General features: G+C 31.0%; 1 protein-coding gene across 1 annotated transcript; it reads left to right on the top strand.

Moving 5' to 3' along the window:
* The first annotated feature begins 5,623 nt into the window (after window positions 1–5,623).
* LOC11441639 (ABC transporter G family member 15) lies at window positions 5,624–17,046 on the top strand. Its single transcript, XM_003607308.4, has 9 exons — window positions 5,624–6,275; window positions 12,563–12,642; window positions 12,797–13,258; window positions 13,370–13,492; window positions 13,972–14,103; window positions 14,266–14,550; window positions 14,875–15,147; window positions 15,239–15,346; window positions 16,381–17,046. The coding sequence occupies exons 1-9, from the start codon at window positions 6,092–6,094 to the stop codon at window positions 16,738–16,740; spliced, it is 2,007 nt and encodes a 668-aa protein (XP_003607356.2). The 5' UTR covers window positions 5,624–6,091; the 3' UTR covers window positions 16,741–17,046.
* Window positions 17,047–18,191: the final 1,145 nt, after the last annotated feature.

An 18,191-nucleotide genomic window follows, 5' to 3' on the forward strand; every position in this document is an offset into this window, starting at 1 on the left:
TCTGCTGTTATGCTTTATTTAGTGATGAAAGATAATGTAAGTGATTAAAGACCAAAGCTAAAATAGGTCAGGCATAAAGTTCAGACTTGAACGGAGTTGCTGAGCCAACAGGTCATGCATAAGTTCAAGTTAATAATTATGATTAGAGAAATAAGTGCAGAGTGTTAAATTGCTGAAATTCGGTGATAGAGAATTACTCGCTACATATATTTTGACGATTTCACATGTAATAAAAAATATATTTAGTTTTGCATGTAAAAGGTAAATTATTGTCTCTGCAAATATGTCTCATTTTGGTTTTAGTCCTTGTAAAAAAAATTGTAGGAAAAGGTCCCTCCAAAATATTTTAAAACTAAACATTTTGCAAGGACCTCTTTTAAAAAACAAAATATTTTGCAAGGACCTTTTCCTACAAAATGGGTTCAATCATCATGTGCCACGTATGCATATCATCACAAAAGTGGGGTTAGAGACTATTTTCAAAAACAAAATATTTTGCAGGGATAAAAAACAATAAAAAAAATTATAGGGACTAAAACCAAAACGAGACATATTTGCAGGGACCAAAACCATATTTTAGCCTAGTTTATAAATTCAGCAAAGCACAAAACCACGGTAGTACGGCATACCTCAATATACCATTACCAAAAAAGCCAAATATCTTTACTACACTAACACAATGATTTTGGAAAAGTGAAAACATGGTAAGAGTCAACCGATATTTATGCTCTTACATTACAAAATTATCCTTCATTAATAACATGAGAAAGATAAATTAAAAGAAATAGAAGAAACATGAGTAAATAGTAAGAGATAAAATTAAAAAATAAATATTAATGTTGTAAAGTGATCTATATTCTTGGATTTTTTTTTGTGCAAATTGACTTTTTTTTTTTAGGGATTGTGCAAAATGACTTATAACTTGGGAGGAGGGAATAATTTCATTAAAATTTTATCATAAAACTAAAATAACCCTTAGTCTCGTATTAACTTTACAAACCTATATTTTCATACCCCAAAGTCTTACGCTTCACCTTTCACACAAACATCTATGAGTAAATTTGATAAAAGGTTAAGATTGAAGTATAAATCCTCTATTAAAATTCCATGGTATAGGTAAGTGAGTTTTTGCGTGAATGCTTTTTCCTTTTTCCTAGGCCTGCGACTTAGTAAGTGTTTTTTAAAAATATTTCACGTATATACATTGGTTTTATGGTACGTGAATTCAATCTACTTAGGAAGTGTACATGATTATTTGAATTGAGATCTTCGTATTTCAATTTAAGTTGGCGCTAGTCAATTGACACATGTCAGACATGAGACACGCCTAATACCAAAGGCGTCCTTGCTCATGAGAGAACACCTCCAAGCCCCTTTTATGCATTTGTTGAAACTTGAATTTTTTGTGTTGATGGCTAGCTGTTTGAAGCTGTCTTGGTTCCCTTTTAAATTTGAAGATTAACTTATTAGGTCTTTGCCAATACTTTTTCCTCTATAATATATATTTTTTCCAGATTTTTGTCGATGATCTTAAATCCATACCGAGTTGTTAATTCTTGCTGCTGAGTTAGTAAACTTGTTTAGTAATTAATCAAGATGAATCAACTACAAAACTCTACCAGAGTGTTGTGTTTAGTTTCTAGCTAATCATTTTGTTGCTGGCTGAATCTGCTTGCTGGCTCATTTATGTTACATTGGCTGGTCGGTACTTTGTTTAGATTGGCATAGTTTTGTGGATAATCAATCTTGTACATGTTTTGGATATATTCTCTATTTGCATCAATGGACCTACTAGTTTGAAGGATCCATATCCATGCCCCTGTTGCACAGTGCTTCTGGTACCACTAAATGTAGGAGGAGGTGTGTGCTAACTAGAATGTTTGTTTCATATATCCACACATATAGTATATATAGTTTGATTTTGGTACCAGATATATATGTATGTTTATCACCTTAGTCATCGATTGACTAGTCACCTACAACTGATGATTCCCAAGAAAGCATGTGGTGGCGCAGTGGTAGAAAATTTACCAAATATATTTCAGAAATCAGAATGCAACTTCGCCAAAATCTATGGTCAGAAAAGCAGCTCACTAAGTATTTTATTTTCAATTACATAATGTATCAGAAGGTGTGCAATTAAGCTTTACTGAAAATAACATTTTGAGGTTAATTTCAGATTATAGATTGAGTATCTGTATTAATAGTTTGTATTTAAATGGTAATTGTGGCTAACATTTTAGTTATTGAAGTCATTGAATTGCTTAAGCAATTTGTTTTGTACTTCATGTATTGTGAAACACCCAAACTTATATGCAACAAGAAATAATTTTTTTTATTATTAATTTGATTACTTTATAATTTTATTATTTTAGAACTTGCAACTTTTGTTTGTTTACAACAGAAAATCTAGATGGTGATTAGTGAAAGGAATATTCAATTTTTATTGCTGTTTATCCCAATAGAATTAACTAAAATTGTTTTATAGAGATTGGTTGTGAATTAGCTACTAAATGGTAACACTCTTTGAATGTTACTAATAATACTCTCAGGGGTTACTGAAACTACTCAGTAACACAGTCGACAGGCTTTACCTAACAAATGACAAATGTTACTAGATCTAAAAAGTAACATTTTTTTTTTATTTAGTAACACTTTTAAAATGTTACTGAATCTCATATATGCTGCAGAGTTCCATTAAAATTGAATGTTCTTCCCATTTGTCATGACTTTGCTGATATACTGTTGGAGTATCTATGATTTTCTGTTGAGGTTGCCTTTGTGATAATCCAAGGAAATAGCCTCACAAAGTTATACTCATAAGTCATATGCATTTCAAGGAATTTACTGTGTTTTTTAAAGTTTTATTCCTGTTATAATAACTCAGAAGGCAATGAAAGCACCAAATGATACAGTGATTGATTGCAATTCACACCATAATTTGATCATAAAAAGAGTCACAGTTGGCAGATTAATAGAACTAACTAAATAACATCACTATCAACTGATAACAGAAACTGAAATATAGAAGCTGCAACACCCCTCCAAAGTTGGAATTTGTATGCCTAACGTTCCAAGTTTGGATTGGAGACCGGTGAAGCGACCAAGAACTAATTGGTGTTTACACAGTTGCTGTAACATATTTTCACTATTAGTTATTGATTTCATGATATACCTTTAATGATGAATGGTAATGCAAGTGATAAAAGACCAAAGCTAAAACAGAAAGTACTTTATGACCATACCCAAGATAATACCTCTCACCCTCCTCTCTCTCTTCATAATTTATCCATGTTACTGTTTAGTGTAGTAGAAAAAATATTTTTCTTAGAAATTTATTGATTAATTAGGCAATATTTGTACTATGAACCAAAACTTTATACCCATACGTACTGAATTCTTCTCATGTCGCGTACCGTGAACCCGTACCACGTACCTCAGCGAACTGCGAATTATGTAACTATGCTCCTAACTCAAAATATGGTATGGACATAATGAGTCACATGAAGTACAAATTTGAAACAAATTAAAAATAACAATATAATACAAACAGAAAAGCCAGAAAAATTCGAACACAATTATTATATCTCAAACCGGGAAGTGATGGAGACCAAAACAGAAAGTTTCAATGGTGGTTTAGAAGAACGGTTGGAGGTTATTTCATTTTTATTTTCAGCATAGTTTGATAGTTACCATGATCAATTATGAAATTTGACTCATATTGCTAATACAAACTTTAAAGCCCCGGCACATGTAATGTATGGGACCATTGTTTGGATCAGGTTAATAACATCTAATCATATTATTAATTTCTTTTTGTTTACTAGAGATTGGTTCTTCAATAATCTCAGCAATAACGAATATGGAGTGCAAAAAAAGAGAGAGGTGGAAATCCACATTCATGGTAGCGTATTGGTATCTACGGAAGTGGCGAAACAAATCTATTTTTGATGAAGATTTTTTAAGCCCTTAATATCCTACTCACGTAATCCTCAAGATGGCGAGGGATATTGATATGCAAGTACAATTGTCTTACAAATTAGCAATATAAGACGCACTACAAGAAACTTGACATTTAGTGACAGCAAAAAACTGTAGGTATAAATCAAAAATATGCGTACCATCAGTAGTCAATAGTAGGCTTTTACCTACGGATTTGGGACAAAAATATTAATATCATTAAAGGAAATGAGTTAACTATGATAGATGAGTCACAATATAAATGAAAATTTTAAAATTTGTATATACCCACATAAAAATTGAGAAATGTGAAACATAATCTTAGTACACCTATTTACAAATATTTGTTGGTTTGGTGTGAGTGTTTGTGAACTCATCGGTTCGGTTCATTGAATATTAAAATTGAAAAATGAGAACGAAACAATCAAGTTCGATTTTTCTCGATTGAAAATTTGATTTGATTTTTTTCAGTTTCATCAATTTTATCTGAATCAGTCACACTACTAGTTTTTGTCTTCTCATCTTCACCAGTGATGAGATCTGAAAATCTCCAATTCATTGTTCCTTATTGTCGGTTCTTTAAGTATTTTGACCACACGACACATCTTTTATAAGCAACACATTTATTTTACTTCAATGCAGTTTGTCAGGGAATCCTTAGGGTGGACCCCACATATATGTTAAGTAAGTCTATAAGAAACACACTTATCTAGAATATGAGTAATATCTTATTTCCCTCTCTCCCAGAACAGATGATCTATTTAAAAACGTGAAATTTTAATATAACTTACTTTGCTCATATTTTTCTATTAATATAGAAAGATAAATAATATCATATAAGATATCATTAGATTTGTCACGATGAGTATTTTTAAAATATTAAATTTTCATAATTTTTTCTAATATATTATTCAGAATGTTTAAGCTCAAAATTATACATTAACATATATAATATGGTCAACTGTGTCATATATTATTAAGTGAGGGAGTATCTTGTAACAATTTAATGCCAAGTGACGGTGTCCTTTGTGACTCTTGCAGAAGGGGTGGGCAGTGGGCAAGAAAAATTAAGGACAAGCAAGTTCCACGTAGATAAGAGACACCAGGCTCCAATGCTGAGAATAAAAAATACATGTCACCTGGATGCTAAGACACCGCTAAGAGACCTGCGATAATAAGGGCCTTTCCCACAAATATGGAAGCTCAGCCCTGCAAGTGAAAAGAGACCTATAATAAACTAAAAATGTATTTTTTTTATAAAAATAATATTGTATTTAAATTTTTTAAAAAATAAATATAAGGTGCCGTATATATGCAGTACATTTAAAGGTGAAAATTGCTACCATACACACGAGTAACCTCAAACCACCCTAAATAAAAACACTCACCTAACACAAAAAGTAAGATAACCCAATTCTAATAGGCCTTTTTTTTTTTTAGGCTCATACTTTAGGAAGGTCCGGTTTCATTGAGCGGTTTGCACATCCTAAAGTCCAGCCCTGACGATAATGATGCCGCCTAACCATCATGTATCATAAATAGTTGATGTTGCCTATCCATATGCAAATTTCAGTGCTATTTAATACAATTTTTTTCAATATTTAAACGTCTCAATGTTGTTGCAGACTCTCAAAAAATGCGGTACGTGATGACTTGAAATATTGTTATCTTCAATGAGAATAAAAAAATTCCAGGACATGGTTTTGTTGTAACCACAGTAACACATTATCATTGGCATATACTCAGCCAAGGACCTGTTTGGCTATACTTCTAATTGAGTCTTATACTCATTCTAATACTTCTCTATAAGGAATAAACAATCTGAGAATGCAAACAACATTCTTTCATATTATACTTGTGTGATTATATTGTCCACAAGTATGGTGCACATGTGACACATGCAACCCTCAGATTAATTTTTTTTACAACACAATAACTCTCCCATCTACTCTATCTCTTCATAATTTTTCCATGTTTGGTACAACATTAATTGTTAGTTGTTTTTTATTTGATATACATCATTCTAGATTTCATTCTTATATCTTTTAAGCTTATTTTATGTTATACGTACCCTTCATAATAATAAATAAATCAAACTCCTTTAGCTTCAAATCAACATAAACATAATAACATGGAGATTGGTTACTTAATGGTCTTAGCATGGGAGGATGTAAGAGTTATGTTGCCAAATTTTGGGAAAGGACCAACTAAAAGGTTACTTAATGGTCTTAATGGTTTTGCTGAGCCTGGTAGAATCATGGCTATTATGGGTCCTTCTGGCTCTGGAAAATCCACTTTGCTTGATACACTTGCAGGTTCGTTAAAAGTTACCTCATTCTTAAATATGTCCTATGTATAGTTCTTCTTTTCTTAACTTCAAATGCTCAAACATGAAGGTTTTCCTAAAACCACAATATCACTATTTTGGAAGGAAAAAAAGTTTAAGCTTTTATTGCTTTCTTCCAATGGACACTCTCTTTCTAACACTCTCTCTAATATCCAGTCTCTTATTCGGTGGAATCTACGTGAGTACTATACTTTAATTTAAAATTGGATCAACATGTGTACTACACATAAAATGATAAAATCCACATCAGTTTTACCTAATATGAGAGTGAGTGTTAAAGATAATACTAAAAAGAGAGTGTTCCTAATATTTTTCTTTATTCAATTGGGATAATCTACAAAAAAATTTAAACAAAAGACAGAGATGCCTTTTCAAATCTAGTTCATTAAAAATGAAGAGAAATTACAAGCATTGGGTGGGAGACTATGCCATAAACAAAAGTAAACAGCCAAAGACATATACAATATATAAACATACAGAAAAAGAGTGCAAATATTAGAAGAAGAAAAATCAGACACAAGTTTTAATACTTGATTACATCTGTAGAAATGATAATCAAGTAATCTATCCTGTTTTGGTTAAATAAATCTGATCTGAAATACAAGAATGGATAGAGTCTCACCAAACAAAACTGTATTATTCTAAAGTCTAAGAAAATAATTATTCTAAAAAAGATGGAGTTCTTTAAAAATGACTCCGTCTTTTTAGAATAATTATTCTAGTTAAAAACCATTATTCTAAATAGTCATGTGGATCTTATCACTTAATGAAAGTCTCCTTTAACCTGGTTTGAAATTTTGCTATTTTGTAGAGTTGGACAAGAAAGTGGAGTAAGGGATAACAGTTTCTTATAATAAATTGAAGATGTTATTCAAAGAGAAATAGATAAAAAAAAAAAAAAATTAGATATTGGATCTAATATTAAGTGTTTTCATACATTAATTTCCAATTTTTTTACGGTCCCCATTGAAAAAAACTAGCCAATAATAGTACTAGCTCTCTAGTTTTATGGTACATTTATATCTTCAATTTTATGGGGATTTGAAGGATAACTTTTACATTGAAGATAATAATTTAAATTTTAGGATTACGCTAACCGATGTTCCAATTTAAATTTAAAATATGAAAGGATAACTTTTACATTGAAGACAATAATTTCTAACTTTTTAATGATTAGACAAAGTTCTAAGAAATCTTTATTAAATTTGTTATCTTGTGTCCCAAAACACTACTCCCTCTGTCCCTAATTATAAGATCTTTTTGAGATTTTTTTTTTTTTTTATAAGACCCCTTTGTTATTTCCAACTACATTAATTATTTCTTTACATACATGCCCCTATTTAATATACATCTTTTTCTTCAATCAACAATAAATAACATGTTGAAAACATAAACTAACCTTCTTTCTTAAAGGATAAAATTGTAAAAACAATAGTGATTACAAACAACTTTAATACAAATATCCACTATCTTAATTCCCGTGATTTTAACAAAAGGGTCATATATATAGGGACGGAGAGAGTATTTGTTATCCAGTGTCCCGAAACATTAATTAGCATTTTTCTAGATATTAAACTTAAATTTTAAATTTTAAATTGAACTTAGATTTTGGTTCGTCCAATATTGTTCCGATGGTCCACATGTATCGACCCATACAGCAAACTGCACTCATTTCAAATCCCAATTTTGGTGGTTGGGATTGTCAGATTAGAATTATGTTCAAGCCCCATATTTTGACTTGTGGATTTTGAAAAAGGGCATATTTAATGAACGTAAGAGTGTATTAGTGTATCCAGAAGTCCTAGCTCAACTGGCAAAATACCGAAATTGTTAGGCCGGATGTCATGATCGGGGTTCGAACCCCGGTACCTCCACTTGTGTGAGTGAGTTTATAATGGCTTTGCCATTTCGTCTATCTACCAAAAAAAAAAAAAGAGTGTACTAGTGTTGGTGTGTTAAAAATGAGAGTTTATGTGCGTTTTCTTAAACATTTACTTTATTCGGTCCTCTTATGTTAAAATATACACTTCCTTCCCTTTTTTTTTCAAAATATATCCCTTACTCTTTAATCTTATTAGGTTTGCAACAACTAAACCTAGAAAATTCCCTCCAAATGATCCGCATTAATTGCTAAGTGCTAACCCTAATTATATATTTCCTTCCAACACTTCTTCAATTTGAAATTCAAAAAATTTTGTTAGAAACCATGAATTGCATTAAATTACATCTATTGCTATACTCCTTGGAAAATACACAACTCTTCAACCAAACACACATCTTCAAAATAATTAATACATTGTATAAGATCTCTTATGTTATTAAATTCTATGATATATGCATATATGATATGTATTTAATTGGAAAAATATATTATTACTTTTAATAAATATCAAAGTGTAATTATTCTTTTTTAGAGCTGTACGTGTAATTTAGAAATTCTATTAATTGAAGTGACTTTGTATTTCATGTAAGTGAAAATTTAAAACAATTATTACAAGTCAATTTTTGATGTTTAACTAAAAAGGTAATAAATAGAATTGACCCGTACAACAATATAATATTGTATTTTTTTTATCTTTTTTCTTTATAATTATTTTTAAAAAAAAATGAGAAGATAATGCCCCAATAATATATTGTGATAAAATAAAACAACAATCTTTAATTGATTAGTTTTTCAAAACTAAAATGTAAAATTTAATAAGATTCAAGTGTCATTGAAGGACATAGTAAAACAAATTTGATTGTAATATTGTATCTCTAATAATCTAATTTGTGTTTATTGATCGACCCATGATCTTACGAGTTAAAGATTATTCATTAGTCTCTATTATAGTCGACAAGACCTGTGCGTCGCACGGGTTAAAATTCTAGTTAGAAAATATTTCACTCATCTCTCCCTTGAGAGAAGCTTGAATTACATTCCTCTCCCTCTTATGTTAAAATCTACTCTTTACTCCCTCAATTTTTTTTAACTTCTAATAATCTAGAAAAAATAATAATCTAACACACTTTGAAGAAAAATAGTATTGTGGATCCATTTTAATATAATCAAATTTTGAATACATATTTTTCAATATTTTTTATTCACAATTTTGTTAACATATATTTTTAAACCCTATTATAAAATATGAATCAACCCAAAATAAAATTAAAATATGTGAAAAATTATGAAAGTCGATAATGTATGGTTAACTGAATTTTATACTCTAAATTATAAATAATAATAAAATATTTAAATTTAATTATCATTGATATTTAAATTATAAAGAAATGGAATTATTTTTCTTAAATGATATTTCAAAATTAGTATATATCATAAAAATATTGATTTATGTTAAAATAGATTAAAGTGTAAGGCATATTTAATTATTAAGAGAGGAGGTTGCAATTCAAGCATCTGAAAGGGGATGGAAGTATAGATTTTACTTTAATTGAGAGGGAAGTGTATATTTTAACATAAGAGAGAAGGAGAGTGTAATTCAAGCATCTCTTAGGGAAGGGGAGTGCAATTTACTCAAAAAATAAATCGATAGAAATTGATGTATTTAATTTATATTATGAACTAGATTTAATGTATTCGTTCGTATGATATAAAAAATCCAAAGAGTGTTATTAAGATTGCACCAGAAAAAGTTAAATTTATAAAAGGTTTATTAAACAGAAATTTATAAATTAGGATTAAATGCTCTTTTGGTCCCTTAACTTGATTTCAAATATCGGTTTGGTCCTAAGTAAGAAAAAGTCCGTTTAGATCCCCTAACTTTATTTAAAGTATCAATTTGGTCTTTTCTCTTAATTTAATTCAAAAAAACGTTAAATTTTGGTCCCTTAACTTATTTAATTAGTATTAGTTTGGTCCCTAAACTTAACGTTTTTTTGAATTAAATTAACAGAAAGGACCGAACTGATACTTTAAATAAAATTAAGGGATCTAAACATACCTTTTATTACTTATGGGACCAAACCAATACTTAAAATCAAGTTAAGGGACCAAAAGAGCATTTAAACCTATAAATTATTATGATCTTGTTTTGTCTAAACCTTTCCATTTTAAAAAGAATTTCATCTTATCTTAATAATTTAAAGTATGATAAGTAAGTAAAGCTTAATCAAAGTTGGTGTCGTAAGATAAAAATTCCAAATAAGTTATTCTCAAAAGCTTAGTTAAACACATATTTTTGATTTTTGATTTTTACGAATCTTTAGTTAAAGATCTATTTGAGGGTCCCTCATGAGCTTAGCTTACTTGGTAAGGGACAATGCATATTATATGCAGTGATCGGGGTTCGAACCCCGGACACCCTACTTATTCATCTTTAAGGTGAATTTATCTAGCCAATAAACTACTTGAAAAAAAAAAATCTATTTAGGAGCTATTGTGACATCTATAATTTGATTAGGTGCATGTATTAAATATTTTTTACATTATTAGTGTATAATAATTAATCTCTTGATATATAAACTAAAACACATATGATATATTTTTTTCGAACACAACACACGTTGATATGTTTTGATTAAAAATAAGTTTCATTCAAATTTATAAATTAACACGATTATGTGTCGCTAAAACTAAAAAGAATGAATCTATGAAAAAATTTACATCATTTAATAGCATATAATGTTCTAATACCTACAAAAGTGACAACATTAACGTAAATAAACGAAATTTACATCATCTAATAGATATAATGTTCTAATACCTACAAAGCACCATGAGTTGAATCTAATCTATCGATATGAAAGAAATAAACACTGTAATGGGATGAGAAAACCAAACTACGCCGCATCATCAAAAAATTATAATTTTTTTCCACTAATTTCCATCACTCATTTTACCAATTTTTTTAAAGTAGAAAGAAATGAAACATATTATTTTTTTGGCCACCATAGATTAGTCTAATTGGTAAGGAGTTGTCTCTTGGATTTGAATCCTCTCCCACAACATTTTTCTATCTATACCTCTCTTAATTAGTTTATTTATCTTAATTACTTCCTCATTTTATTTTTTCTATTTTCTCTCTCCTTTCCATCACATTGATTTTGATGGAGAGGAATGCATGCACGAGATGATCCAAGTCCTTAAATCGTAGGCTTGTCCTTACATGTAATTAGTTTCGGGACTTGACTCATCTAAACCTTTTGTAACAAAAAAACATTATTTAATTTTTGGGTTAATATATTTTTACCTCTGTAATATAGGTTATTTTCGATTTTACACCCTGTAATTTTTTTTGTTTGATTTACCCCCCTAATAGACTAAACAAAAACGAAAATTTTTTGAAAAATAAAATAAAATTGGTTTTTGTTTGGCCTATTAGTGGGGTAAATAAAAAAAATAAATTTACAGGGGGTGAATCCAAAAAAAAAATTACAGGGGAGAAAATCGGAAATCACCTATATTACGGGAGGTAAAGACCTATTAACCCTTATTTTTTTTGTTGGTATATATATTAATAAAAAGGAGCGACGGTCTCCGTGAGTATAGTTCAATTAATATCAACAAGGGTCTTGTTTAACTTGTGCCCTAAGGGCACAAGATAAGAAACTAAATAAAGAAATTCAACTTTGAAAATTGTGCATTCACAACTTTAAAAACTTAAAAATTTATCATTTCAATACAATATTTATTGTTCATTTACAACTTTGGAAATTGTGCATTTAATACAACTTTAAGATTATTATCTTGTTTAGGGCACAAATTAACATTTCTCTATAAACAATGCATTACAATATGTTAGGGTTGGATTCCTCACTTATTTATTTTAAAGAGTAAATTTTAGGTTTAATTGCACTTTTGGACCCCTATCTTTCCAAAAATTGCGGTTGTGAACCCCTAACTAATTTAAATACAAAATAGCCCCTATGTTTTGATTCTTTGGCAGTTTTGGCCCCCCAAGGCAAAATAAAAATAAAAAATTTGACACGTGGCACCTCACTTAGGGTGCCACGTCAGCGTTGACCGAGTCAACACTGGACTGGGGGTTCAAAACTGCCAAAGAATCAAAACATAGGGGGCTGTTTTGTATTTAAATTAGTTAGGGGTCCATAACCGTAACTTTTGAAAAGATAGGGATCCAAAAGTGCAATTAAGCCTAAATTTTAACCACTAAACCACTTGAGCAAAAATAAAAAGGAGCATCAAAGTTTAATCAATAAGACAATCACCCATATACCATTTGCTAATTATTTTTTTAGTGCTACTTGATACAATTTTTTTGAATTTTAAACGTCTCAATGTTATTGTCGTTGCAGGTAGACTTCCAAAAAATGTGGTGATGACGGGAAATGTTCTTCTCAATGGGAAGAAAAAAATTCCGGACTATGGTTTTGTTGTAAGTACACTAACACAAAACCTTACTTTTGTAGAGGACTTTCAACTGAAATTTGTGCTTTAACAGAATTTGTTTTAAGCACCAATTTCGAGAACTAATTTGTATATTACTCGTTTAAATTCATCATACTCATTAATTGATGTTGAAACTTCAGGCATACGTAACACAAGAAGATGTGTTGTTAGGAACTCTTACAGTGAAAGAAACGATAGCATATTCAGCACATTTACGTCTTCCGTCAACAATGTCCAAAGAAGAAGTCAGCAGCATAATCGATGGAACAATCATAGAAATGGGTCTCCAAGACTGTGCAGATAGGTTAATAGGTAACTGGCATCTGAGAGGTATAAGCGGCGGTGAAAGGAAAAGAACTAGCATTGCACTTGAGATTCTCACAAAGCCTCGTTTGTTGTTTCTTGATGAACCAACTTGTGGCTTAGATAGTGCTTCTGCATTTTTTGTTGTTCAAACTCTCAGAAATATTGCTCATGATGGAAGGACTGTTATTTCTTCAATTCATCAGCCCAATAGTGAAGTATTTGCACTTTTTGACGACCTTTTCTTGCTCGCTCGTGGCGAAACTGTTTATTTTGGTGAAGCCAAAATGGCAATTGAGGTATAAATATTTATTATATCTTCTATGGACAGGAAAACATTTATATCGTATATGTGCTTAAATATGTTTTTGATCTCTTGAAAATACATAAGTTCTCAATTTGTTGTGCAGTTTTTTGCTGAAGCCGGTTTCCCTTGTCCGCGTAAAAGAAATCCTTCTGATCACTTCCTAAGATGTATCAATTCTGATTTCGATGTTGTAACGGCTACACTAAAGGGGTCTCAAAGAATTCATGTATGTATCATTTAGTAATTCTAAATTTATAATCATATGCTTTGAGGTTTTAGATGATTAATCATATACTCATCCCGCTAAGGATCTTTTGGAAGAGCTTATCTTATGACATCACTAATGCAGATGATTGAAATAGCTTATGATAACATTATAATTTACTTCAGATTACTTTATAATATAGGTCATAAGTTGTTTTCTGCTTATTTTCAAAAACTAATCTAGATAGTTTATTGTCGTAAATTCTTTTCAGCTTATGCAGAGTTAACCCTCATTTCTTCATCTATTGTAGAAACATCTTATACCTTATGTTTTTGACTTTTGAAACAATCTTTATAGATACTTATCTAACTCTCAATTAAAAGTATGGATGTTGTGATAACTTGGGGAACCCTATAAAGTTCCCTTTCTAAGATCTAATTTGATTTTCATAGCATCACTTATTCACATGGATTTGTTTCTTTCACTTTTTTCCTTGTTAGGATGTTCCAAATTCAGCAGATCCTTTCATGAATTTGGCTACAGCACAGATTAAGTCAATGCTAGTTGAGAGATTTAAGCGTTCAACGTACGCCAGAAGGGTAAAATACAATATTCAAGAACAATCAACCAATGTAAGCATTTATATTTAGCTATACACTTCATTACATATAATTCAACTGATATCTATGCCGAGCTGAAATCCTTAGGATATTCTTTTTCTGTGCCAGTATCGTATCCGGTGTCCGTGTCAGTACTTCATAATCTTGATTTAGTTAATGATAAATGTATTACAGGAAGGGATTGAAACTGAGACAAACTATGGAAGCCAAGCTAGTTGGTGGAAGCAACTCTCTACACTGACGAGGAGATCATTTGTGAACATGTGTAGAGATATTGGTTACTACTGGTTGAGAATTATAATTAACATCATTGTATCTATATGTGTTGGAACTCTCTATTTTGATGTTGGCTATAGCTATACTTCCATCTTGGCTCGCGGTGCCTGTGGTGCATTTGTAACAGGATTTATGACTACCATCTCAATTGGAAGCTTGCCATCCGTCATTGAAGAAATGAAGGTAAAAAAAAATTGATTCAAGAAATTAAATAAATATTTAAGTCAGCAATCTGAGTTTTCTATAAGCACTTAATTAAATTGTGCATCCAAACAAGTTCTATGACATAAGTACTAGTGTAAATTTTTGGAAAAGCATCTGAAAATAGCTTAGGTTAAGTTTTTAAAACATTTTCAGCTTTTTTCACAAGTTCTTCCAGATAGCTCATTGTCATACGCTATAACTCTTGGCATATGTGGATTATGCCTTCGTTTCCTCTTTGATTATACAGACAACTTATACATAAGTTCATGTACGATAAGCACTGAATTTATACATATGAAACAGGTATTTTATAGAGAAAGGATGAATGGATACTACGGAGTAGCAGCCTATATTTTAGCAAACTTTATTTCATCATTCCCATTCCTGGTTGTTATTGCTCTTACTTCTTGCACAATCACATATAACATGGTGAAATTCAGGCCAGGATTCATTCACTATGTGTTTTTCACTCTTAACGTCTATGGATGCCTCTCAGTGATCGAGAGTATCATGATGGTTGTAGCTTCGCTTGTTCCAAATTTCCTTATGGGAATCGTTACAGGAGCTGGAATCATTGTAAGAACAAATGGATAGGAAAACTCTACTTGAAACCTACCACATGATCCACACGTGTTAATTTTTCATATTTCATTGGTTGTTCATGCAGGGAATCATGATGATGTCCTCTGGATTCTTTAGGTTGCTATCTGATCTTCCAAAAGTGGTTTGGCGTTATCCAATTTCATATATCAGTTATGGCGCATGGGCAACACAGGTAATTCGTTCATACTAGATATTTGTTTGGTAATTTCCATGCCACTTTCTTCTCCTATAAATAGGAGGAAATGTGAGAAGTTTCATCATCCAATCCAAGAATTGAAATCCAAAAGAGATAGTGAGAAATAGAGTTCAACAATCCTCTTTGAGAGAAAAAGAGTTTTGTTTCCATCATATTTTGGCGAGAGTTGAAAGACATCTTCTTGTATCAAGAGAGCTATTGTAATACTACTTTTATATAGCGGAGATATTTTACTGACTAGGTCTCGTGGTTTTTTCCCTCTCACATTGAGAGGAATTTCTACGTATAAAATTTTTGGTGTGATTTTACTACTTTGTTCTCTATATTATATATTTTTTGCTTCTGCTTAGTCAGTTTTGAGTACACAAATGAGGGAAATTATGCAGACATTTTCCAACAAAGTTAGTTGAATAAATGATTTATATTTGAGTATATTTTTGTAAAAGTGGGTTGAACAATAAATTTAAGGCTAAAATCTGTTCTACTCAATAACACCAGAAGATAAAATCAAATTTTTTTGCACATCAGAGCCTGTACGTACAATGACTACTACTAAAGATGAAGAGTGTACCAGTAAAGATGAAGGACAGAATATGGAGGAACATAATTATGATATGTTTCTATAACTGAAGCCAGCATATTTTTTTTGTTAAGGCTGAAGCCAGCATATTTTTTTGAAGGTTGAAGCTACCATAATATGTTTCTATAAGTCAATTTGAAGATTGTTGTATGTAACACCGACACTTTATTTTGAAAGCATTTCTGATGTGTTACATGTGTTAGTATATGATACCGCCGAAACATCAATATATCTAGTTATATTCAATCACTTCTATTTTTATTTTTTAAATTATTATTGGTGTCTAAGTAGTGTCTGTTTCGTGTCTCGTGTCAATGTTTGTATTTTCTTTTCATAATTTATGTTGTATTTGTTTTCCCAAAAAAATGGAAAAAAATGAAATGTTACTTGTTAAAATATATGAAAGATTTGATAATTAATTTGGATGCAGGGTTCATACAAGAATGACTTACTAGGGCTTGAGTTTGATCCACTACTCCCAGGTGACCCAAAACTGACAGGAGAATATGTGATAACACACATGTTTGGGGTTGAATTAAGCCATTCCAAGTGGTGGGACTTAGGTGCTCTATTTATCATTCTCATATGCTACAGGATTTTATTCTTTATTATTCTCAAGTTCAAGGAAAGAGCATTACCATTATTTCAAGCACTTTATGCAAAAAGAACCTTACACCAGCTTGAGAAAAGACCTTCTTTCAAGAAAATGTCATCTTTTACTTCCATGAGGCGTCAACCACTTCATTCACTATCTTCTCAAGAGGATCTTGATTCTCCACTTCACTACTAGAAGAACAACCACAAAGAAGAGGAATATATATAGTTTTATAATTAAACTCTGCTGGATTTGAAGGCAAATTATATTACATTTTTCCTTAAAAAAAAGTATATTACATTTTAAAATCTGCTTAATTACTGTGTATCAAGATAATAATAAACTATGACTAGACATATTTGTAAAGTATGTTTACACGATAAGATTGAACAACATCGTCCCTGTTTTCAAGATTGTTTTGTGCTCACAATTTTTAATCCTACACCTTCTATTTTAGATCTATCTGTACTGTAACAGATCTTCAATAAACTAGTATATTTTTTATTTAATGATGAGTGAGTAGTTATTCTCTTATCTTGGAATTGTGAAAGTGACTTGTTTATGTTTGGGATTTTTAACAAATAAATCACATTTGAGTGGAAAAACCATTCACGAGTTGGTACGTACGGGTTCAGATGCTCCAAAACGAATTCAAATTAAGGCAATTGGAGTTATCTATCCCACTAGGATTTCCAAAATTCTCCATTAACATGATCAACGACAATAAACAGTAAAAGGAAAAAAAGTTTGTGGAAGGCAAGAAATCGCAAAGCAAACAACCCCTCGAGGGAAAACGGGGGAATAACAATGGTCCCAAAATTACCTGGAATAAGAGCCACAAATAACTGGAATACGAAAAGAACAATCCAACGACCCAAACCATCTCTTGAAAGTATAATGATGATATAATAACATATGATGTTTTTTGGGTTGTTTTTAGTTATTTTCTTTGTATTTGAAGGCAAATTAGAACTCAATTAGATGAGTTGTCAATAGTTTGAGGAATTTTTTGATTTTTTTTTTCATTCGAGTATTCGTAATTCAGTTTTATCCTAAATCATGCAACTTCATAGCTGTTTTGAGTCTTTTTAATGAGAAATCATGTAAATCGGCAAGACAAGACATCACGTGAAGGATCGAGGATATGAAGATTGAAGTTCAATGGTTCTTAGAAGACAATACAAAGTGAAGAAACTTCATTTGAAGTTCCAAGGCATCGCAAGACAGAAGAACGCTTGAAAAATGGTCAAAAACTGTAGAATTTGTGCAGGAGGGGATGCCTCATGCGCCCCACGCATGGACACGGACGGGGAGGAAGTGACGTTTGCTTGTTTTCCAAGCCGTTTTTGGTGGAAAAACCCTATTTTCACTCTCTTAACCCCTAAGTAATCATGCACTATAAATAGAGACTCTTGCACACTCTTGTATTCATTCAGAAAACTAGTGGTACAAGGCAAGGGTCAAGCATTAAGAGCTTCAAGGACGAGGATCTCCATCATTCTCTTGTTATCTCTAGGGTATGTTTTTCTATTGTTTTGTAATGATGTCGGTTTCCATGAGCAACTAAACCTCTTTGATTAGGGTTCCACAATGAACCCTTTCTTATTTGTTGGATTCTTTTAATAAATTTTTTATTCAGTTTATAA

Source organism: Medicago truncatula, chromosome 4, assembly GCF_003473485.1.
Source record: "Medicago truncatula cultivar Jemalong A17 chromosome 4, MtrunA17r5.0-ANR, whole genome shotgun sequence".
Taxonomy (NCBI): domain Eukaryota; kingdom Viridiplantae; phylum Streptophyta; class Magnoliopsida; order Fabales; family Fabaceae; genus Medicago; species Medicago truncatula.